The sequence below is a fragment of the Panthera onca genome, chromosome E1, assembly GCF_046562875.1.
Source record: "Panthera onca isolate mPanOnc1 chromosome E1, mPanOnc1 haplotype 2, whole genome shotgun sequence".
NCBI lineage: Eukaryota > Metazoa > Chordata > Mammalia > Carnivora > Felidae > Panthera > Panthera onca.
Window position 1 is genome coordinate 41,040,046 of NC_138352.1, and position 23,869 is coordinate 41,063,914.

Here is a 23,869-nt window from a genome sequence, read left to right on the forward strand (position 1 = left end):
TTGGTGGGGGAGGTAGATTCTTGACCAAGAGTTTGGTATCATATAAAATCATAGGTGGGATCTGCTGTTTGTCATCAAAATAAAGGTATGGCTGTAAATGTCCTACAGTCATTTAAAATAATAAAGTTAAGGGTCCCTGGGTGGCTCAGTCGGTTAAGGGTCTTGATTTTTGGCTCAGGTCTTGATCTCATGGCCAATTGAGCATGAAGCCTGTTTAAGATTCTCTCTTTCTCCCTCCGCCCCTCCCCTGCTCTTTCTCTCTCAAAAAAAATTTTTTTAATAAACATATATATATTTTACTTTTTTAAAAAGTTTATTCATTTATTTTTGAGAGAGGGAGAAAGTGTGAGCAAGGGAGGGCAGAAAGAGAGAGGGAAAGAGAGAGAATCCCAAGTAGGCTTCCACAGTTAGCACAGAGAGCCTGACACGGGGCTCGAGTCAATGAACCGTGAGATTATGACCTGAACTGAAGTCTGACTTTTTTTTTTTTTATTATTATTTTTTTAATGTTTATTTTTTGAGACAATGCGAGAGACAGAGGGAGACACAGGATCCCAAGCGGGCTCCAGGCTCTGAGCTGTCAGCACAGAGCCTGACGCGGGGCCCAAACTCACGGACAGTGAGATCGTGACCTGAGCCGAAGTCGGACGCTCAGCCGACTAAGCCACCCAGGCGCCCTGAAGTCTGACTTTTAACCAACTAAGCCACCCAGGCACACAGCCCCTGCCAATTTTTTTTTTTTTGAATAATAAAGTCAAACTGCTTGTTATGTAAAAACTGTATAAGGGAACTATCCACATTGTTTATGAGACCTTAGTGTGCTATGACATATACACATAACTTATACACATATGACTGCTATGTCATAAGTTATTAATATTCTATTAAACATAAATATTAAACATTAATTTTTATTTATTATATTGTTAATTAAACATTAAAAAATACTACAAGCAATTCTGCTTTCCTAAAACGTAGGGCTCTAGGAAGTAATTGTAACACTTCAGATATTTTAGAGTATCAAAATTGAACTAGTTCTTTCTATTTTTTTTTTAATGTTTATTTTTGAGAGAGAGAGAGACAGAACGTGAGTGGGGGAGGGGCAGAGAGAGATGGAGACACAGAATATGAAACAGGCTCCAGGCTCCACACTATCAGCACAGAGCCTGATATGCAGCTCAGACTTATAAACTGTGAGATCATGACCTGAGCTGAAGTCAGACACTTAACCGTCTGAGCCACCCAGGTGCCTTAGTTCTTTCTATTTTTTAATGGTATATTTTCTTGAACCACCTATGTTTATAACCATTTCCTTGACCTTCGATCTGTATCCATCCATAGGCTGAGTAGTCAATAGATACTTATTAATAATATCAGCTTTTTAATAATGTGTATACAGAAGTAGGGAACTCTTAATTTTTCTCTATTTTGTCTTCTACAGTTCTTCCCATTTATTCAAAACTATAAGTAAAGTTTTTCAAAATTAAAGCAATACTACCAGAAAAATTGTCTGCTATAAAGATGACTTTTTCTTTTGCAGCTGTATTCTGCTTTACCAAAGTAAAGAAAGCTTACACTAGAACTTGTAAAATTGGTGGCTTTCCAACTAGTCACAGCCACAGATGTGTTTTTATTGGCTTGCAGAGTGTTAATTTTTAAAAAATTGCCAATATTTAAAAATTGGGAGATTGAAATAAATATATGGATTTCTGCCTTCTCTTAAAAATGGGATGATAATGACAACACTGGTTTTATATTCCACTTGGCAAAAGTTTACTGAAGCTTTGTGTGGCTGCTGCTTTTAGAGGAAACATGAACTCTCTCACCCAGCCCCCATCCATTCTGCCTCACTCATTTACATTCCCAGAGTGGCCTCTATTGGTATTTAGGTTTAAAGTCTTGATTACGGAGACCACTGAGTATTTTCTATAGCACATGTCCTCTAATCTGGTTCAGAAGCCTTTGCTCCTTACCTCCTGACCTGCTCTGTACATTTCTCTATGGTGTGAAGCTAACTAGGTTAACTTCTAGCATATTAAAAATATGGTCTTTATAATAAACTTGCTTCTTGACAACATGCCAGAAGTTCATTCTTCAGCTCAGTTTGTTTCTTCTTTCTGCATAACATTAGATCTATATTCTTCAGCTTGGTGTGCATATTCTTATTTTCCAGAATAGCCTCAATCCCCATTTCAGCATTATTTCCCATAGATGGTCATCTAAATACCATGAGAACAGGGCCATGTTTATCTTATTGCTGCTGTATCCCCTGAACATAGTGTTTAGTAAATATTTGTTGAATAAATGGCTTTGTCACTAGTTCCTGTCCTCATACCTCAATCCTAATGTACCCTGAACACAACCCATGTTTTTGTCCCTCTTTCCCTTTGTTTTTGCCATTTCCTGTGTCCATTCATTCATTCATTACATTTGTCAGATATTTTCTTAATATCTGTTGGTGATGGCAATATAATGAAGACACAAATAGAGTCTGTGTTCGAATGGGATGTTACAATCCACAAGAAGACAGGCAATAAGCAACTAAACTCAATGTAGCAAGTGCTGTCTATAATAGTGGGGTTACATAAATGCGTTATAGGAACATATAGCTGAGTCAGCTAACTCAGTCTGGGGAGACCAGGGACGGTTTCCCAGAAAGAAGTGACATCTAGACGGTTAAGAAGCATATAGGAATAAACCAGGCCAAGAGGGTGTAAAGAGGAGGATGGAGGTGGAAAACAGAAAAATGGTTTAGGCTGAGGGAATGCCTGGACCATTGGGATGATATTCCTATCACTGTCCTAATTCCACCTATAGTTTTATCCCATGTCGGATTCCACGTGCCTCATGAAACCATAGGGAGGTGGATTTTCTCCCTTCTTAAAACTAGTCCAGCATTTTGCTTGTATTTCTACTGGTATTTATGATATTCTGCCATATATTTTGAAAGCAGTTATTGTATCTATATTCTCTCTCCCTTATGAGTCTAGTATGTGTCTTGAGTCTGTGAGATACCTAATTAACAACAAATTAAATATTTGTTGAAGTAAGGACCTGCCCTTTGCGAGATAGGCACTGGGCAGAAAGGTACAGGAAACGACTCACAGTATTTGAAATTTTGTTAAAATTAGATCATTTTTTAGGCCGCCTGGGTGGCTCAGTCGGTTGAGCGACCGACTTCAGCTCAGGTCATGATCTCACGGTTTGTGGGTTCAAGCCCCGCATCGGGCTCTGTGCTGACAGCTCAGAGCCTGGATCCTGCTTCAGATTCTGTGTCTCCCGCTCTCTCTGCCCCTCCCCCATTCATGCTTTGTTTCTCTCTGTCTCAGAAATAAACAAACATTAAAAAAATTTTTTCTAATTAGATCATTTTGCACCTAATTGGGAAGTAACAAAAGTAATGAGCAATTCCTTCCACAGATGTCTAAAATGCAGCTTAAAAAAAAACCTCTCACATGCAGGGTCAGGCTGTTACCTGACTGTACCCAGCCTATTGTCTCGTTGTATGGAAACCTCATGAAGGTATTAGCATTAGAAAAAATGTATTGAACTATATACTTAAGTATATTTTATTCTGTGTCAAATATACTTTAATAAAATAAATAAGGTATAAGGAGGGGAGAATTATGCCCTAATCCTAGTTAGCTAGCAATAAATGAATAGAATGGTGGAAACTCAGTAAGTGAAAACTGAGGGTGGTTTGCACATAGTTTTTTCTGTACTCTACATAGTGAAAGGTGATATGCTGATGCTTTTATGGTAATATCAATCCAAACTTTGTAAGTTTACTGACTTACAAAGTCCTGTCTGGAATGCACGTGAATGAACACAAGTAACATGTGCACCGTCATTTGTTTGTGGAACTGTCTCTCTCCTCCCTCCTAAGACTCCAGAAGAATTGAAAGATTCTTTAAAATGATTGAAAAACACTAAAACACTCATTGCTGAAACAGATCTGCTTCTGTTCTTCTCCCAGAAACATGGTGGTGGCTTTGAAGGAACTATCTATTCGGGGTGACTTTCGAACTACAGTTGAATACCTCATCAAATTGCTGGAGACTGAGAGTTTTCAGCTGAATAGAATTGACACTGGCTGGCTAGACAGACTGATAGCAGAAAAAGTACAGGTGTGTATTTCCCCACTTGCCATACAACTTTTGGGATTGGGTTTTTATAGGGTTGTGGTGTGATCAGTCCATGTCACTAGAGAAAATTTATTTGATTCTAATGTAAGTGATTGTTGATCTACTTGGTAAAATCCAGGAGTCAGTGCAATTTCAGCACCATCAGAGTTCTTGTGCTTGTGTTACACAGTCACTTTACGTGTTCTAGTATTATTTCCTAAAATATATTTGAGGAGAAGCGTCTAGAGATTGAAATATGTCTGTCCTCATTTGATGTTAAGTCTGCTTCAGAGTTACCCACTTTTATACATCTACCAAGTGCTGATGAGAGGGGTCTCATTTAAATCAGCAGTTACCCTTTGTTCCTGAGTCACTGGGCTATTCTAAATAAGATTTTGTATAGAATCATTAGATGCATCTAAATTATCTGAAGGTCCAAATTTTGATTATATACCATTTTTCTTTGAGATTATCAGTAGCCAGATACTTGTACCTTTTTGAATGGATTTGTTGATTTATTTTGAGAGAGAGAGAGACCAGGAGAGAGAGAATCCCAAGCAGGCTCTGTGTTGTCAGCACAGAGCCAACACGAGCTCCATCTCACAAACTGTGAGATCATGACCTGAGCTGACATTAAGAGTTGGATGCTTAACCGACTAAGCCACCCAGGCACCCCTTGAATTTATTTATGACAAAATCTTGTTTTTGAGCTCTTCTTTGATTGGTTCAGTGGAAATCTTAGGGAGAGTATAGAGAAAGATGTTTTTCATCTCTAATTCATTGAAGTCTCTATTCAAATTCTAAAAGTAAAACGTGTTTTTATCTCAAATATCAGTTGAACAATAAGGTTGTAGATCCTCAATGCTAGCTGTTTCTTCACAGCAAATTTGGATCTGATTTAAATTGAGGGGCCATGGTGCCAAGTGACTATGCTTTTGACCTGCCCTCTTTTTCTTTCTTTCAGGCAGAGCGACCTGATACCATGTTGGGAGTTGTGTGTGGGGCTCTCCACGTGGCAGATGTGAGCCTACGGAATAGCATCTCTAACTTCCTTCATTCCTTAGAAAGGTAGGTTTTGTTTCTCATAGGCAAGCCAACCAGTGGTCCTGGTTCAAAAATCCATTTATTCTTCTCTCTATCCCTGGCAGCTTGTGAGTGGTACCTATTATTCAGTGACGATGGAGGCGAGGGCGAGAAAAGTTGTGGGAGTTTTCATGGCAAATTATTTTGGGACTCTAACTTCAGATTTTAGGAATTAACTTATCCAGAGTTAGAATGGGTTGCTTTTTAAAAACAAATCCAGCTGAAGTAAGCATTCTCTCCTGTACAAGTATCAAATGTTTCCAAATCCTCCCCCCCCCCCCCAGGGATGAAAATCTGGTATTTCCCACTAGCATTGAACCCTAAATATTTCATATATTACCTGCAACACCTTTCAGGAATTTGTAATTGAGGCTGATATTCAGGATGACCTCATGAGTCTTTCAAGTAGAGAATCAGACTGTATGGAGCTCAACTAATTTCTAACTCTGGCTCTGGACATGAGGCTCTGCCTTTGAGTCCCTGGAGGAATGGTCCAAGGGGCTAATCATTTTAAAGCACTTTAATCATAGGCACTGTTTCCTTCTATGTTATTAGACTTCTATCAGCTTTCTTTTAAGGTGTCTGAAAGGGAGAAACAAAATTGTCACAATTGAACTGAGATTGCAGTTATTCAAGTCTTAATGATAAATATCTTTCATTGTGTTGCTTTCATGCACTAAAACCTTCAGCAGCTCACATTACCCTTGTGTATTAAATCTAAATCCTTCAGTGTGACTTTCAACTCCCTATATACTTTGGCCCCTTTCTACCAGTCCAGTTTTGCAACATGCAATCTCATGTTCCTCAACATGCAATCTTTAATCTAGTTAAATGGTTTCCTTACTAGTGTACAAATGTGTCACACATAAAATCTCCTCTGCAAGCTTCCCTCCACCTTTTTAATGCTAGTTATTTTTTATTTATTTTTAAAACCTGTATTTTGAAAAAATTTGATTTAGAGTGGCATGAATAGTACAAATAACCTGTGTATATTTGCACAGATTCATCAGTTATTTACCTCTTGCCTCACTTGCTTTATCACTCCCTTTTTCTGTTGTCAAAAATCTTTCTTGATAATATTTCCCTCCTTGGCAATGTCCTTCCCTTTCCCCTGAACCCAGCCATGGCCTATTGCCTTTTTTTTTTTCTTTTACTACCCCAAATGAAGTCCCAGTTGATAAGAGCAGATGAGGGTTGATTGTAGTGGAGCATTTGTCTTTTTTTAAGTTTTAATTTTATTTATTTATAATAACCAGTAATATATTCACATGGTTCAAAACTCAAAAGGCACAAAAAAGGTAGATAGTGAAAAGTTTCCTTCTTAGGTCTGTTCTTTGACCACCTAATTTTTTTCTCTGTAGTCAACCCATGTTACCAGTTTTTTCTGTGATGTTCCAGACATATTATAAATATATATAAGCATATACACGTAATATTTGTTTCATCCCACCCCCTATTTTTTTTAATGTTTATTTATTTTTGAGAGAGAGAGAGTATGTGTAAGCTGGGGAGGGGCAGAGAAAGGGGGGACAGGATCTGAAGCAGGCTCCGCGCTGTTAGCAGAGCCCAATATGGGGCTCGAACTCACAAACTGTGAGATCATGACCTGAGCTGAAGTCAGATGCTTAACCAACTGAGGCACCCAGGAGCCCCTCAACCCCCTGTTTTTTAAAAACACAAATAGTAGCATACTCTGAAACTGTTCACAATTTCACTTACCCTTTTCATTTAATGGTATAATTTGGAGGGTAGTTCATATTAGTACATAAATGTTTTCATCTTTTTGATGGCTGTATAATACTTCATTATAAGGCTTTTTCATAATTCATGTATCAGTTGCTTACTGATGGTCCTTTAGGTTGCTTCTGGTGTTGATGTTCTAGGAAGTGCTACAATTAATAACCTTTGAGATTTCCTTATGAACTTCTAGAACTTTCTAGGAGTAGATGTGTCTCACATTGTTGTTCTTTCAGGGGTCAAGTTCTTCCTGCTCATACGCTTCTGAATACAGTAGATGTTGAACTTATCTATGAGGGAGTCAAATATGTACTTAAGGTATGCTGAACCCAACTGAAGACTGCACCTTACTTTTTGTCTTTCTTTGTTAGCTTGCTTTCTTTAAAGGTCAAGATATGGGGGAAATGTTTGGTTTACTGCAGGATAGGGTATTAGTGAAATTACAGTCATTTGTGTCAGTGTTCTAGTGCTCTTCAATGTGACATATGCAGCCAAGAGATCAGGAGTCAGAGAATAACCAGACTAGGGAAAAGCATCTAGGGTCACCCTGTTAGCTTGCAACAGGGCTGAGCCATGCCCACAGATACTGATGCTAAGAGCACCTTCCTCTCTGACAGAGCTTTCTTACCTATATCTTTAAGGTACTGAAATTTTGTCTGGGGTTCCACCTGGAAGGGACACACTGACTTGTCCCTTCTGGTTCTCATTCCCTACAGGTGACTCGACAGTCCCCCAACTCGTATGTGGTGATCATGAACGGCTCATGCGTAGAAGTAGATGTGCATCGGCTGAGTGATGGAGGGCTGCTCCTGTCCTATGATGGCAGCAGTTATACCACATACATGAAGGAGGAAGTGGATAGGTAAGGGACTGTGTGAGGTCCATTTGCTGGTCATTGTATCAGCCTTTCCTCTCAGTAGTCACCAGCTCTTGGAATTTTTCAGGGCCTATTTGGGTGTAATTTTTTAAATAAAAAGAATAGTACATGTACTTAACAAAGATTTCAAGAGTACAAAAGTGTTTATTTCCAGTTAAAAACACTGTTTCTCTGCCACTCCAATGTGAGTAGAGAATGAAAAATAAGTTCTCATCTTTTCAATCAACCACTGTTAACAGTTTATTTTTGCAGAAATTTTATGTGGATATATAATTTTTATATATGTACATACTGTGTTTTTCTTTTGCATACATTCACAAGTAAAAATAACCTTTAGATACTGTTCTGCACTTTCTGTTTTTCCTTTAACAGCTATCATAGACCGTTCAACACCAGTTATTCAACGTTAGTGTGACAGTTTCATGAATTAACATATGTAAAGTGCTTAAAACATTGCCTGGGACATAATAAGCATTCAAGAAATTATTAGTTGTTATTAGTTGTTAGTTATTATATCATCATCATCTTCATGTTCTTTTTTTAAAATAGAGTTGTCTATTCTTTTCAATGGCCATATAATATTCCATTATACAGATGTACCATAATTTAGACCCTTATTGAAGGAGATTTTGTCTATGTGCATTGTCAGCAAAGATGGGATGAATGTTCTGTTTTCCTGTGTGTATATAGAATAAAGTTTCCAGTTTGAGGAAGGAGGGTTGTAGGTTTTTTGTTGTGTTTTTGTTTTATTTCAGATTGACATTATTCTGACATTTTCCTTTACAACCCAAGGTGCTTTATTTATTGGCTTACATACTCCTACTTACCTCCTAGATATCGTATCACAATTGGCAATAAGACCTGTGTGTTTGAGAAGGAAAATGACCCTTCAGTGATGCGCTCACCTTCTGCTGGGAAGTTAATCCAGTATATTGTGGAGGATGGAGGCCATGTGTTTGCTGGCCAGTGCTATGCTGAGATTGAGGTCAGGGTGGTGGTGGGCCTCTCAGGGCATGGGCGGGTGGGGGGGAAGGTGGGGAAAGCATCTGCTGGGATGGACTAGGACTGAAGAGTAACAGAAAAGAAAAAGAAAGTAAAGAGCATCAGTTGGTTTAATTGGCTTATGAACATGATTTTAAAAACAAATAAAAAGCTCACAGTTTTTCTCTGACAGATGAGGAATCTCTTGCTCCAAAGATAGATACTGGGCAACAACAGTGCTTACTCGTTGGTTAAAAAGAAAAAAAATAAAGATAGGTGGAGTGGGGCCACAAAACAGACAAGTAATGAAATATGAATTCTGAGAGAGTTAAGCACAGAGTGCAAGGGGGGTCACTTAACCCAAATTGGGGTGCAGCTGGTGGATATGGTGGATAGTAGGGGAGGACCTCCTGAAAGAGAGGGGACTTTGAGCTTACTTTTAAAAGATGGATAGTTGTGGCACCTGGGTGGCTCAGTCAGTTGAGCATCCGACTTCGGCTGAGGTCATGATCTTGTGGTTCGTGAGTTCAAGCCCCATGTTGGGCTCCCTGCTGTCAGCACAGAGCCCACTTCATATCCTCTGTCCCTTCTCTCTCTGCGCCTCCCCCACTTATGTTCTCTCTCTCAAAAATAAAGAAACATTAAAAAAATCTTTAGGGGTGCCTGGGTGGCTCAGTCTGTTAAGCATCTGACTCTTGGTTTCAGCTCAGGTCATGATCTTGCAGTTTGTGGGTTCAAGCCCTGCATCAGGCTTTGTGCTGATGGTGCGGAACCTGCTTGGGATTCCCTCTCTCTCTGTTCTCTCTCTCTCTCTCAAAATAAATAAACTTAAAATAAATAGAAAATTCTTTAAAAGGTAGATAGTAATATACCAGGTGAAGAAGGGCAGGACAAATGTTTAAAGGGAAGAACGGCGTGTACAAAGGCACAGAAGAGAGTATAGTATATTTAGGGAATTGCAAGTACATCGATATTGCTTGAGAATTGGCTAAGGTTTAATGGGAAGTGCCAAGCAAACATGCCAAGTAAGTCATCATAACTTGAGATCATGAAGGACCTTATGAGACACACTAAGACGTTTAGGCTCCCCTGGAGGCAGTGAGGAGTCATAAAAGGATTTTACGTAGACAACGGATACAACGAGATTTGGGCTGTAGAATGATTGTATTTAGTGACCTCGTTGGAGATGTATAGAGGATAGGGAATTCTGTTGGGAGGTTTTTCAAGTACTCTAGAACAGGTACGATGAGGGCCTAAACCAAAGACATGGCTGGCGAGGAAGATTTTTGAGAAGTTTGACAGGGCTTGGTAATTGGTAGATAAGGGCGAAAGAAGAGTAAAGAATGACCCTCAGATTTTGGCATGGGTATCTTTGGTTGACAGACCAACACCTAGATCATGGGTATAAGGAGGCTGAACTGTTAATCAAGTCTAAGTATAAAACAAGTAAAACACAAACTATGGCAAAATCAATTTAAACATTAGAAACAAGAAATGTCGGTAGCTGTCATTAATCCCTAAAGCTAGGTCCTGAGATTTTCTAATTGCCCTCCTTCTACTTTGTTGGAGATTTCAAGGTTCTCATTATTCTGGATGGAATTAGAGATAGTGTTAGATAGGTAGACTTAGATGTTGAAGGGAAAACTAGCTTCTTTAAATCATTCATTGTAAAGAGAGGCTAAGCTGTAATTTTATTTATTTTTTGTTACAGGTGATGAAGATGGTAATGACCTTAACAGCAGCAGAGTCTGGCTGTATCCATTATGTCAAACGGCCTGGAGCAGCTCTTGACCCTGGCTGTGTGATAGCCAAAATGCAGTTAGACAACCCCAGCAAGGTCCAACAGGTAAGTAGGAGGGTACTTTTAATATTGCTCTCTAAGAGTTGATTACATGGTAGGGGTAGTTTGGAGGGGCAGATGATTTCAATGCGTAGTTTGCTAGTTTTTTCTTATGCTTTTTCCCCCCGATCTCATGCCTTGTGTTTGTGCCTGTAGCATTATGGAACTAGATTTTGCAGAAATTACTACGATACTAAGATTCTATGATTTCCTCTGATGATTCCTCCATTGATTTCTCTCCTTGTAGCTGGGTATGGTAAAGAGATGTCTTGGTTTTGAATGATGACTCTAAGTTGCAGTGTGTATGTGTAACCTGACTAGAAGGTACTGGGTGACTTGATCTCTCATTGGGGTTGACAGGCTGAGCTTCACACGGGTAGTCTGCCACGGATCCAGAGCACAGCACTGAGAGGCGAGAAGCTCCATCGAGTGTTCCATTATGTCCTGGATAATCTGGTCAACGTAATGAATGGATACTGCCTTCCAGATCCTTTTTTTAGTAGCAGGGTATGAATCACTTCTCTTGGGGAAAGGGTGTACAAATAGGGTACTGTTCTCCAAGGTAGTTTAAAAATCACATAAGGATTTTTTTAGAGGGAGGAAAAGAAAGCTGTTTGGCCTGAAACTCTCTCACCTTTAGTTGTGGGATGTGGAGTCTTTAAATCCTTGCTGCTTATCTGTGTCATTGACTTCACATTTAATTGGGATTTAAACCAGAGAATGAGGGCAGAGTTAGATGCCTATATTATAGTTTCATAGTAAATACTGCATGATACTGAATCCAGATGTATCACTTTATTTTGGAGATGGTTTTAATTTTGTGTGGATCTTATTTCCTTCTCAGGTAAAAGACTGGGTAGAGCGGTTGATGAAGACCCTCAGAGATCCCTCCTTGCCTCTCCTAGAATTGCAAGATATCATGACCAGTGTCTCTGGCCGTATTCCCCCAAATGTGGAGAAGTCTATCAAGAAGGAAATGGCTCAGTATGCCAGCAACATCACATCAGTCCTCTGTCAGTTTCCCAGCCAGCAGGTATTTATAGAGTTACATTTCTCTACTAGCTACCAGTTCTGGAGTTCATGTTGTGGGATTCCTTCCTGCTTGGATCCTCTGTCTGGATGTTGTACTTTTGCAGTCTTAAGTATTGTGCCCTTCACAAATGTGTCTCAGGATATAAGCCCAATAAAATACTATATGTGAAGTGTGAAAGTATTTGTGATTATAAGAAAAAATCTTTTACTTAATAGAGGTTTATTCTTGGGCCTATGTCCTAATTAGAGGAATTTTGTGAATTTAAAGTGGAGGGATATTTGTAGTTTTATTAGCAGCAACTTCTTACTACCCCAGCAGCATGCTTATTTTTTGCCTGTGAAGCTAATTTACATGTAGAGAGTTAAGGTAGGCAAGTGAGGAATAAAGTTTGAACCTTGACTGTGAACATATCTTGCCTGTCAAGGGCCTCTGGTAGGATGGTAGCTTTTGTGTTACACTCATTAGTTCATCTAGGAAAGTGTGAAAAGAAATAAAAGTTGCTTGCTTATTTAACACAAGCCTCTGAACTATGCCCAGTAACTTCCAGCTGCTCCCAGCATGTGAAAGATGGAAATTTTTGTGTTATAATTAAGATTACTGGTGGTGATGCTACACAGGCTGATGCTTTAGGTCGCTTTGTTGGGTTTGGCTTCATTTTTTTTCCTCTTTCTTCTTTAGATTGCCAACATCCTAGATAGCCATGCAGCTACATTGAACCGGAAATCTGAACGGGAAGTTTTCTTCATGAACACTCAGAGCATTGTCCAGCTGGTACAGAGGTAAAGTTAATGTGATTCCCAGGATACATAGGATTCCTAGACCTGTTCATACCCATACCTTCCTTTATTCTAAGTACGCACCAAGAGATTTATCTCAGGTTTGACTTATTAGAAAGCACTTGTGTCTTGGGAAATACAGGTATTTTCTAAATACCTTAGATATCTAAATATCTTAAGACTGTGAGCTAAAATATTTCTGATGACTTTTGTGTTCTCCATCTTTCTGTGAATTATTAAAGCATAGAAATTTCATTGCTTTTTTTTCCTGGTAATTTTGATGAAACTCTTAATTTTTCTTTTGGCACAAGGCTAAGTAAGACATTCATTCTTCTTAGCTTCCATAGCCAACTATTGGACTGAAGGAACATTCACAGAACATTTTCAACTCTAAGATGCTCATAAATTTTTCAGATATCCCTGAGCCATTTCAGGAGTATAATGATCATTTCTACATAGCAGTGGGAACTGAACCAGGGTGTTGTTCAGTAGGGCTGTCAAGTGGTTTTTGGTTTTGTTTTGTCCTCCTTTTTTTCTTTCCTTTTATATAAAACAAAAAAACCCACAAAAACTCTTGTCTATAGGCAGATTTCTGAGGCTTAGAATTTAAGCTCTGGGCTTATTTAAATAGTCTGTTATTCTAATAGTATTAGCCTGTCCGGTTTTTCAGTGGACATTTTTTCTGCTTGCCTAGGTACCGAAGTGGCATCCGAGGCCACATGAAGGCTGTTGTGATGGATCTGCTACGGCAGTACCTGCGAGTAGAGACACAGTTCCAGAATGGTAAACCTCTTCCTGAGGACTCTGTTTCTGAGAAAGCTTCCTTGTAGGACTGTGCAGCAGCAGAGCCAGTTCATCCTGTCACTAACACCTACCATTAACAAACTCTTGCCCTGTCACCACTTTCTTAAAAACTAAACCTCCATGTCCCACTAGTGCCAAAGAAAGAACAACAAAGACAGCTTGATGAGATTGCGAATCTGGTGTGCCTTCTGGGAAAGGGCTGAGATAATTTTTCTAGTAGAGATTAGTATTCCCTGTTGGTGTCTTCTTGACCTTGTTTAGTGAGAGTTGGTTGAGTTATGACCAGGCTGAAATTGAAAACTGTATCTGAAGAGCTTGCCTCTTGGCAGCTAATCCACGGATTGAACCGCAGACATGTGAAAAAGGCTCAGATTTTCCAGTACTATTCAGTGTATCATTTAGGTGGAATTTATCCCTTGCTTTCTCTGAAGAGCTTCATTAAATGATGTATGAAGTCTCTAAATGTGAAATACCTCTAGGTAGGATTTTAAAAGCTACATACTGCTGATAATGCTTCCTGCCACAAGGTGGCAGTGAAACATCATAAATAGAAATATTACTTAACATCTTCCGTATTTTGCTTCCTTTTGCATCTTTTAAAGGATGGCTGTGCCACTCATAACCAGCAAAAATCCTCAAGTAAATATTAGCAAACCAAATCCATCAGTGTATATACAAAATAACACATCACAACCAAATTGTCTTTATCCTACTAATGCAAGCTTGACTAATATTGAAAAAACCAACTAATGTGATTTATTATCTAAGGGATTCAAAGAGGAAAAAACAAGGTCACCTAAAGATATGGGGGAAAAATATTTGACAAAATTTAATATTCATTCATGGGAAACTCTTGGCAAATGAAGAATAAGATGGAACTTCTTTAAACATATAAAGTTTCCCCACCAAAAAATCTGTAGGGTACCTCATGCATAATAGTAAAATTGAAAGCATTGTTGAGAGCATTCTCTTTAAGACAGGAATAAGATGAGGGCACCTGCTCTCACTGCTTCTGTTCAGCATCATACTGGATGTCATAGCCAGTGCAATAAGATAAAAAGAATTAAAAGGTATGAGGACTGGAAAGGAGTAAGGAAATAAATCTGCCACTGTTATATGTATGATATCTACCTGGAAAAGCTCAAAGAATCCACATATTTATTGTTGGAATTAAAGTCTAAAAAAGGTTGTTGAATACAAAATTCAAATGTATGTTGAATTTTGTGTGTCTTTATAGTACAATTGTTTAGAAAAGCAGTTTAGAAAAATACGCCACTTAAAATAGCAACCCAAAATATGGAACACTAAAGAATAAGTCTAATAAATGTACAAGCCTTTTTTGAAGAAAATTATGAGTGAACAGTAATGAAGATCTAAATAAGTATCATGGTCTTAGATAGGAGTGTACACCTGCAAAGTATTGATTCTCCTGGAATTCATCTGCAGATTCACTGATGTTCAGTAAAAATCCTAGTAGGTTATCTTCACGGAATTTTTCAAGCTAATTCTAAAATTTACATGAAAGGAAAGTCTGACAATAACCAGGATACTTCTTTTTTTTTTTTTTAATGTTATTTATTTTTGAATATTTATTCACTTTTGAGAGACAGAAACAGAACATGAGCAGGGGAGAGGCAGAGAGGGAGGGGGACACATAATCCGAAGCAGGCTCCAGGCTCTGAGCTGTCAGCACAGAGCCGATGCAGGGCTTGAACTCACAAACTGTGAGATCATGACCTGAGTGGAAGTCAGACGCTCAACCGACTGAGCCACCCAGGCACCCCTAACCAGGATACTTTTAAAGAAATAAAAGGTGGAAGGATTTTCCAGTGAAATATCAAGGTTTAATCTAAAGCCATATTAATGAAGAGATTGTGATATTGGTATAGGGAAAAATTAAGAGACCAATGGAACATAGTAGCCCCGAAACAGATCCACACATATATGAGTTTACATTATAACAGAACAGGCATTTAGATCATGAGGAAAGGATAGACTTCTTTCTCATTAAATGATACTACTACAATGGCTTATTTATTTCCAAAACCAAAAAAAGAAATTGGATCTCTATCTTAAACCGTATGCACAGAAGTCAATTCCAGATGAATTAATAAAGACTTAAACATGTTCTAAACAGGCAAAACTACTAAATTTTTAAGAGAATAGCCGTATGACCTCAGGGTAGGGAAGGATTTGTCATGGAAGACACACATCTAGTGTAAACCACACATCTAGTGTAAACTAGAAAGGAAAAGGCTGATGAAAAGATGCCATAAAGAGACTGAAAACATAAGCCACAAAGTGGGAGAAGGTACTTATAAAACCTACGCCTATAATGAAAGGGGTTAGTAAATAAGTAAAAAGACAACCTCTTTGAAAAATAGGCAAAAGAAAAAAAATAGGCAAAAGATATAAAAGGATAATTCATAAAAGGAAGGATACAAATGATCCACAAATTGAAAAGATGTGCAATCTCATTGCTAATTAGAGAAAGCCAAAAACACAATAAGATTGGCAAAAATTAAAAAATCATCTTTCACTACTTCTGTAACAGTGCAAATTTCCAAAGTGTAAACCACTTTGGAAAAGTTTGTCAGAACTTAATAGAGTTGAATGTTTTATGGATTCTTCAACCTCACAATTTTACTCTTAGATAATAAACTTTAGAGAAACTCTTACACATGTTTGTAAGGAGACATATATGGGACTATTTATTGGCAGCATTGTTCATAACAGCAAAATAGGAAACCATTAGAATTACATAAGTAGAATAAATAATTGAATTTTGGTATATTCCTACAATGGATTACTATACAGCGATGAAAGTTGAGGAACCAAGTTATACATATGAACAGAAGGATGTGTTTCACAAACATAATGTTGAGACATAAATGGAATAAATGTAAAGAAAAGCAAAAGAGTGAGTAACATAAAATTCAGCTTAGTAGGTATTTCTGAGGGGGAGCACATAGGATCCTTCAAAGATAATTAAAAATGTTCTAAGATAGATGGTAGTTATATGGTTATTTTTTCTGCTGTATGTATATCTCACAACAAAAGGTTTTTAAAAATGTGGTGTCATTGCTTTCTTTCTGCTTAGTGTCTCTGCTGTCTTTTCCCTGGGTAAATATTCTTTTTATCTGTCCTGGTTCTAGTAATTCCCTTTACCAAGACATATTTCTGTTGTGCCTTCAAAGTTAAGTGTTGGTTGGGAAAAGTATGAATTTATATAGGACAACTAATTCTATTTTGTTCTAAATAGGTCTTATATGAAATTGTCAATTCTTAATTCAAATATATCTGAAATAAGTTCTTTATTCAGATATATTTAGTTTCATATTGAAAAAAATTCATATTTATCTTTAATATTTAAAACAGAACCGAGTTACCCTGGTTGAATGTACTCAGTATTCTAGGAATCCATAGTAATGCAGTCGAACTGTTCTGGTTTGTAATTTAAAATGGAATCTGAATTGAGATGATAATCCTTTAGTATTTTCATAATTTCATAAAATTCTGACCTTGATTGAGACTATTCAAACACTGATTCTCCTTTGCTTGGAAATTTAATTCTGGAGTAAGCTGTTTTCTGAAGAAGTGAATATTACTTCTATGCTGTTGTAGATATCACTACAGTAAACCTGATCCTTATGTTTCTGTGGCAAAACAGCTTTCCTAGACAGAACTAACCTACCCCTGGTGGCCTTATGAAGGGCCAATGAAGATGTACATAATTGTATTCTCCCTGCAGACCTTTTGACTTAATGCAAGGTTCTCCTTGATCTATGCCTTAGTTTGGATTTGGAATGGCTAGGTGTTGTTTAGCTGTTTCATGGATTCACAGGGCAAAATGTTGATTTCAGAGGTAACAACCATCCCCCTTACAGATATTGATAAGTTTGTGTTGCTTTATTTTTGAGCTAAAACTGTTCCATATAGTTAGGGGTACCTGGGTGGCTCAGTCAGTTAAGCATCCAACTCTTGATTTCAACTCAGGTCATGATCTCACGGTTTGAGATTGAGCCCCCCCATTGGGCTCTGCATTGGACATGGAGTCTGCTTGGGAGTCTCACCCTCGTTCTGCCCCCTCTTCAAAAACAAAAACAAAAACCTAAACCTGTTCCTTATAGTTAGGGTGAAACATTTTCAGTGAGTCAGACATGAAGCCAGAATCTCAAGCTGGGGCAGACTTTAAAGATCATCAAATTTAATGGTATTGACATTTCTTTTTAAGCAACAGAATCCTCTCTTCTAAGGAAATCATTTCAGGAAACTAAATGAGAGTTTAGAGTAAGGGTGAGGATTGGAATTACCACCAACAGCTCAGTCTCTAAGACAAACCTTCCCTCTACCTTTTTTTGGGGGGGGGGGGATGCAAATGAGGCTCAGAGAGGGAAAACGATTTGCCAAGAAGCACATTGGAAATTGGTAATACAGCTAGGCTTTGAGCCCAGATCTTGCACTAGATTGCCTGATTCCTACCGGCATTTCTTTTACTAAACCTCATTACCAATTCTGTACAAATCCATCCAAGAAAAAATTTTTTTTTAATTTTTTAATTTTTATTTATTTTGAGAGAGAATTCCCAAGCAGGCCCTGCACCACCAGTGCAAAGCCTGACACAGGGCTCCATTGCACGACCACAAGATCGTGACCTGAGCCTAAATCAAGAGTCGAACGCTTAACTGACTAAGCCACCCAGGTGCCCCTATCTAAGAAAATTCTTACAATGTTTCACTGCTTATCAGGTGAATTATAGACATGAAACAAACAAACAAATGGCATGTAAATGTGAACACTCAACCATAGATGAGGACCAGTTCTTTTTGCTGCTTGCAGGTCACTATGACAAATGTGTGTTTGCCCTTCGAGAAGAGAACAAGAGTGACATGAACACTGTGCTAAATTATATCTTCTCTCATGCTCAAGTCACCAAGAAGAATCTTCTGGTCACAATGCTTATTGTGAGTACCATTTTTCAGAACCTGTAAGGATGGTTGATGTTGTTGAGAAAACATTTCTCCTTCTGAGGTTCTGTGGTCAGAGGAAAAGCTTCTTGTCTCCTGTAATTTTGGCATGAATGGCGCTTGAGTTGTGGATGAATGGTTTCTCACCTTTACCTCTGTCCTTGACCTAAAGGAACCTACTCCTGTCAGGAAAGGATTGTTCTGGCTATTATGCATGCAATCATGCACAGGAACTCAAATCTCTTGATTCTGCTGAGAGATGCCTTGTGCTTCCTGGTGTCACTCATGACAGTAGCTTTAAAACTGAATCTTATTTAGCCAGTATACTTTTTCTTCAGAACTCTTGTTTTTTCCATGAATGTCAGCAGTGGCTATTACGTCCCAAAACGTAAGAATGAAAAACAGTGTTAGAAATCCAGTACTGCCCCTCACACCAAAGAAATTTAAATTTATTCTGCATCTTCTTTGGTCCCTTTCTGTTTTACTTACATAGAAATCCAAGCTCAGATTCTTGTAATGGTAGTGGATGCATGCTTTTGTCCCTATAACCTCGTAATATGAGAGCTAGTAGAAAGTGGGAGTGAAAGGTGAGAATGTGAATAGAATTAATGTACATTTGACCAGTGGGTAGAATTTTTGTGAACTTAAGGATTTTTAAACACAGTATGTAAGTTCTTCATTCCTAGATTCTTCTGATTGAGTTAGTTGTTAGAATCAGAGTTTCATAGGACTATTGTTAGAGTCCCCAACCCATAAACAGCTGCCTTATGGCTGCCTTTTTTGCCTTTTGGGGGGACCAAAGTACCATTTTACTCCTAGAGTTTCCTCTCTTGTCCTTTTGTGGAATTGACATTTTTGGTACCTTAATTCCATTCTTTCTTCTTGGAGGGGGAAAAAGAAAAACTATAAATTGCCACTGCTGTTTTTTTATTCCATAGTTTAGAATAAAGGGAAACTACCTACCTCACATTTGTGTTTAACAACAGTGCCACAACTTCATGTCTGCCTAGGTGGTTAACTCTCAAGGATATAACATTTTTTTTTAGAATAGCTACCTTTAAAAACATAATTACAAGGAGAGTTCATTACCTTTGCTACCATAGAATGGCTAGATGGTGGGGAAATCAGAAGATGCATTTGAAAGAAAAAAATATATATCAGCAGTATAAAATATTTCAACTTCCCAAGTGACAGGTTTCAGCAAAGAAGTGCTATTATCTATGGTACTTTGATGATTTTTTTTCAATCAAAAGAAGGAAGATATCTGTGACTAGTTAGATTTTTTTTTAAATTTTAACATAAGGATTGCTAATTCTTATTTGGATAAAACAAGACTTTGCAGCAGAAAAGGGTAATGAGGAGGGAGTGGAAGAATCTCTCAGTTTGGACCTAAAATGGGGTGTATTTGCCTTTTTAGGGAGCTAATGATGGTGAGTTTTCATTTTATTATGATTACCTTTTTAAGGACTTAACAGTTTTCTGCACTAAAAATAGACCAAAGCCCAGAATCCTTGGAGCAGCAGAAGAGTAATGATCGTCCAAGACTGTCGCTGGGTTTCTTAAATTCTAATTTGTAAGATATAGGGGCTCGGCTCGCTCCTTTTGCGGAGTGATTGTAAGTAACGCTTGCCTTAAGAATCTCATTATTGGAACACGGAGCCATATTTCCTCTGAGAATTCTGGAGTAGCTTTGAGCCGGGGCTGTTCATTTCTCAAGTAATCACGCTGGTGTGATGGAGAGAGAAAATGGCAGCTGTTCGGAGCTCAGGCCTTCAATTTTCTTCAGAGTCCAGTCACTCAAGTGTGTAATTACACGGGGGGTGCTGCAGAGGCGTTGGGGCCTGTCAGAGAACTGGTTTGAGGCTTTGCTTTCTGCTTTTGCCAGTCAGGACAGGCAGAAGCCAATGGGACTCTGACTTGCTGCTGTTCTTTTTTCCCCACCTTGTCATCCTGATTACTTCTTACCTGCATGGATAGTGCCCAAACTTTCTTCCCAACAGGCTGAGCTCTTTGGAGAAAAGAGCTGTTATTAGTGTTTGGGTTTGGATGCATAGGACGGTGAGCAGAGGAAGAGTTGGGGGGGGGGGGGAGGAGGAGGAGGAGGAGGAGGGAGAGAAGAAGAAAGGTTGAAGATGTGAACCAGAAAGATGGATTTGTCCTTTTCTTTATTTTGGCATTTCACATTTTTCTTTAAAAAAACAAACCAAAACTCAGTAAATATAGTAGGATCTATAGGCTTTCATATCATTGAGTTTCTTTTAAAATATCAGCTGCTTTCACCTCATCTTAGAGACTTGGAAATCAAGAAGTTAATTGATTTCTCAGCTTGAGCTGAGAGCCAGGTAGCCGTGTCATGTGCAGCCGGAATGAAGGCTTCAGAGGTGCTCCTTTCCAATGTGATATTGCTGGATACCAGGTGTGGGTTTCCTCATTCTTTCTTTGGTAATGGCAGAGTCTCACTGCCATCACCCCATCCTACATCTGCATGAATGTTGGTAGCTGATAAGAGCTATCTTACTGGTTTGGATCACTCTTTCCTTAGGTCTCACTGTCTTACAGATACCACCTGGACATGGTAGCATTGGAATTCCACAGCTTGTGTTCTCTGCCACTTCCCCTTTCTTTGCTTACCTTGGCTTCCTGATTGATGGTTATGTGCCCGGCATTTCAATCTTTTGCTTTCTAGAAGCAGGAATGTTGATGGTGTGCTTTGCTGAGCTAGATGATGATTTCTGGGGCTTTTGAACCTAGAGGGAGGAATCAAGACAATCAGGCTTCTGTGAATCAGTGTTATGAAATGTGGGCTGCTTCAAGGAACCCCTCATCCCCTCCAGGTATTAGCATAGCTTGCCTAGTAGTAGCTTGCCTCAGGCAACTTGCCTCGAGCAAATTTGTTCTAATCTTTTACCCTATCTGGAAAGCAGAATGCAAAGCATTCTGGAAAGTAAAATGCAAAAGTCCATTTGGAGGAACACGGTGCCTCGATTAAAACCAAAGTCTAGAAGACCAAATGTATTTTTTGAAAACTCTTTTTACTTCTTAAATTCAATTTCATAGGAAAAAGCTTGGAAATACTATTTATGTTTACTTAGAGATAGTTAAAGAGACTCTAGCCAAATTAGGCAATTTGGCGCCAATAAAAATAATCAACATTCTTATAGCTGTCCAGATAACAAAGTACATGTTCCATAGCCATCTTGATGCTGAGTAGTCCTCCCCTCACTACTTATATGTTATTTCTGGTATGGTCCACATGAATATAATGTAAACCATGCTTCCTAATGAGTAGTGCTATGCCTGCGAACCTCGATTTGGTTTTAACTGGGAGCCTTTTCTTCTTCTTCTTAACATAACTGCAAATAATTTTATCCAATGTGTCTTAGTGAGTCCTAGTTTACTGAATACAGGTGATATTAACAATTTCTTGTTCAACCTGTCCTATGACATCCTTGGAATTACAAAAAGTCCAGCTGTGACTGGAAGAAGCTACCAGTCCATTGCTGATTTTGGGATTAGTGCCTCACCTACCTGAACAATTGTTAATGTCTTGAGAGCATTACACATTAGGTCACATTCCATTCTGAATTGTCTTCAAATCATAGGTTGCTAAGATCAAGTTGGATTATTTTGGGCTCTTCTGGCAGTCAGCTGCATAACTTTGGTTATGGTTTTGACACTTAAGCACATTTGTTATATTTCTGTACATCAGAAATATTCCCTGCGGTTAGCCACCATCCAGATTAAGAATAAATACAAGAAATAAATGTGTGATACCAATCTTAACCATTACTGAATAATTATTTTCACTTTGGCCTGCAGATTTATGCAAGTAACCTGTAATCCCAGACTCAGCAGGTAGGCTCTTTAAAAAAACCTCTTTATATTGAGGAAACACATCTGCTGACTGAGTTACCATTTAATGTCATTGTTATAAAATGTTCACCAGAATTAGATGGTGATGTTGGGCCTCCCAAAGGAAGCCTGCTTCTAGTCTAGAGGGCCATAAACTTCCTTTTGGATGTTTGTATCTTCGGATTGTTGGTTCTGATAGGTAGAATTGTCTTCAGTGTCTGGTGGTTTCTTTTAGGACCTGAACATACCTGGTCTTTCTTGTCCAGACCAAGGACAAGAAAGGGATGAGAAGGTTACTCTACATTTAATTTTCTATTGCCAATCTTTTTCTTGTTTAAAAAAATTTTTTTAAGTTTATTTATTTTGAGAAAGAGCGAATGGTGAAGGGGCAGAGAGAGGTAGTGAGTATCCCAAACAGGCTCTGCACTGTCAGCGCTGAGCCCAATGCGGGGCTTGAACCCACAAAATGCGAGACCATGACCTGAGCCGAAGTCAGACACTTAACTGACTGAGCCACCCAGGCGCCCCTGCCAATCTTTTTCTAAGTGCTCATGATGACAATGGGCAAAATAATATTTGAATGGAAAATATCCAAGTTAGGATAAACTAATGGATGTAGTAGTTTATTGATACTATATTTGCTACTTCACATCCCAGAAAGGCCTGGTTTCTGTACTTTATCACAAGGAGCCCAGAAAAAGGTTGTCGCTTGGTGATTATGAATGAATAATTATTTCCCGATTATTGTTTTAAGTCTCCATAGTTCCCTTTTCTTTCAGATACTGTTTCCTTTTCCCTACCTCTTTTCTCCCTCCTTTTCTCTCATAGTGGAAAGATAAAGGGAAAAAAAATGGTTTTTTAAAAAGTGGTTTTATGTATTGTTTTTTGTTTGTTTGTTTGTTTTTTAATTTTTTTTAACATTTATTTATTTTTGAGACAGAGAGAGACAGAGCATGAACGGGGGAGGGTCAGAGAGAGGGAGACACAGAATCTGAAACAGGCTTGAGGCTCTGAGCTGTCAGCACAGAGCCTGACGCGGGGCTCGAACTCACGGACCGCGAGATCATGACCTGAGCCGAAGTCGGCCGCTCAACCGACTGAGCCACCCAGGCGCCCCTATGTATTGTTTTAAATTAGAACATGATCTATAGTTAGGCAAGAAGATAGCTCCATTTTTATTTCTTTATTTTAATCTAATCCCAAGAGGTAAACCTGGATTTCCTTTCAAGGGAAAACATTCCAAAGCTGTCATGTCTGATACAAGTAGGTAGCTAGTGTTCTTATTTTGTTATGTTGGTTTTTGTTGTTAGATGTTGAGACTTTAGTCTGGACTTTTGCAGAGTAGCTGAGTTTTACTTCTCAGGACACCTGTTAGGTTTTTAGATCTTTCAATGGGACATTCTGATGGGTGGAGGAAGTACCTCAGAAAGGAATGTTTTTCTCTATTAGGAACATTAGGAAACGAGGGATTTAATAGAAAAACCTTATCTTGGTTTCCTTATTCACTGTGATCTGTCTGTTCTTCTGTCTTCCTGTGGTCTTGTCCCTGGTGATTTTATACATTTCCTTGAAATTCTATTTCGCTCCTTAGATCTCAACAAAAGATGTAGCTTAGTTGCATTTTCTCCCTCCTTTTTTCTCTTAATACCTAGGGTAGGTTGAACAGGCCCTCTGGTCTATGACCACATGCTCAACCGAACCCTGGATTTATAGTCACTTGATAGGCCACTTTCTCCTCCTCACTCAGATCAGTGACTTCTGTGTGCCAAACAGGTGAATCTTCCCCCTCAGATCA

At 38.6% G+C, this 23,869-nt stretch overlaps 1 protein-coding gene across 21 annotated transcripts in view; it reads left to right on the forward strand.

Moving 5' to 3' along the window:
* Nucleotides 1–23,869, forward strand: part of ACACA (acetyl-CoA carboxylase alpha) — a 276,865-nt gene that overhangs the window by 110,902 nt on the left and 142,094 nt on the right. For all 21 annotated transcript variants that reach the window (XM_060646608.3, XM_078437425.2, XM_081791233.1 and 18 more), the window contains 11 exons: nt 3,977–4,127; nt 5,089–5,192; nt 7,181–7,262; nt 7,661–7,806; nt 8,656–8,806; nt 10,514–10,648; nt 11,003–11,149; nt 11,487–11,675; nt 12,354–12,454; nt 13,146–13,234; nt 18,095–18,219. In XM_060646608.3, the coding sequence (XP_060502591.1) occupies nt 3,977–4,127; nt 5,089–5,192; nt 7,181–7,262; nt 7,661–7,806; nt 8,656–8,806; nt 10,514–10,648; nt 11,003–11,149; nt 11,487–11,675; nt 12,354–12,454; nt 13,146–13,234; nt 18,095–18,219 (1,420 nt within the window). The remainder of the gene's footprint in view (nt 1–3,976; nt 4,128–5,088; nt 5,193–7,180; nt 7,263–7,660; nt 7,807–8,655; nt 8,807–10,513; nt 10,649–11,002; nt 11,150–11,486; nt 11,676–12,353; nt 12,455–13,145; nt 13,235–18,094; nt 18,220–23,869) is intronic.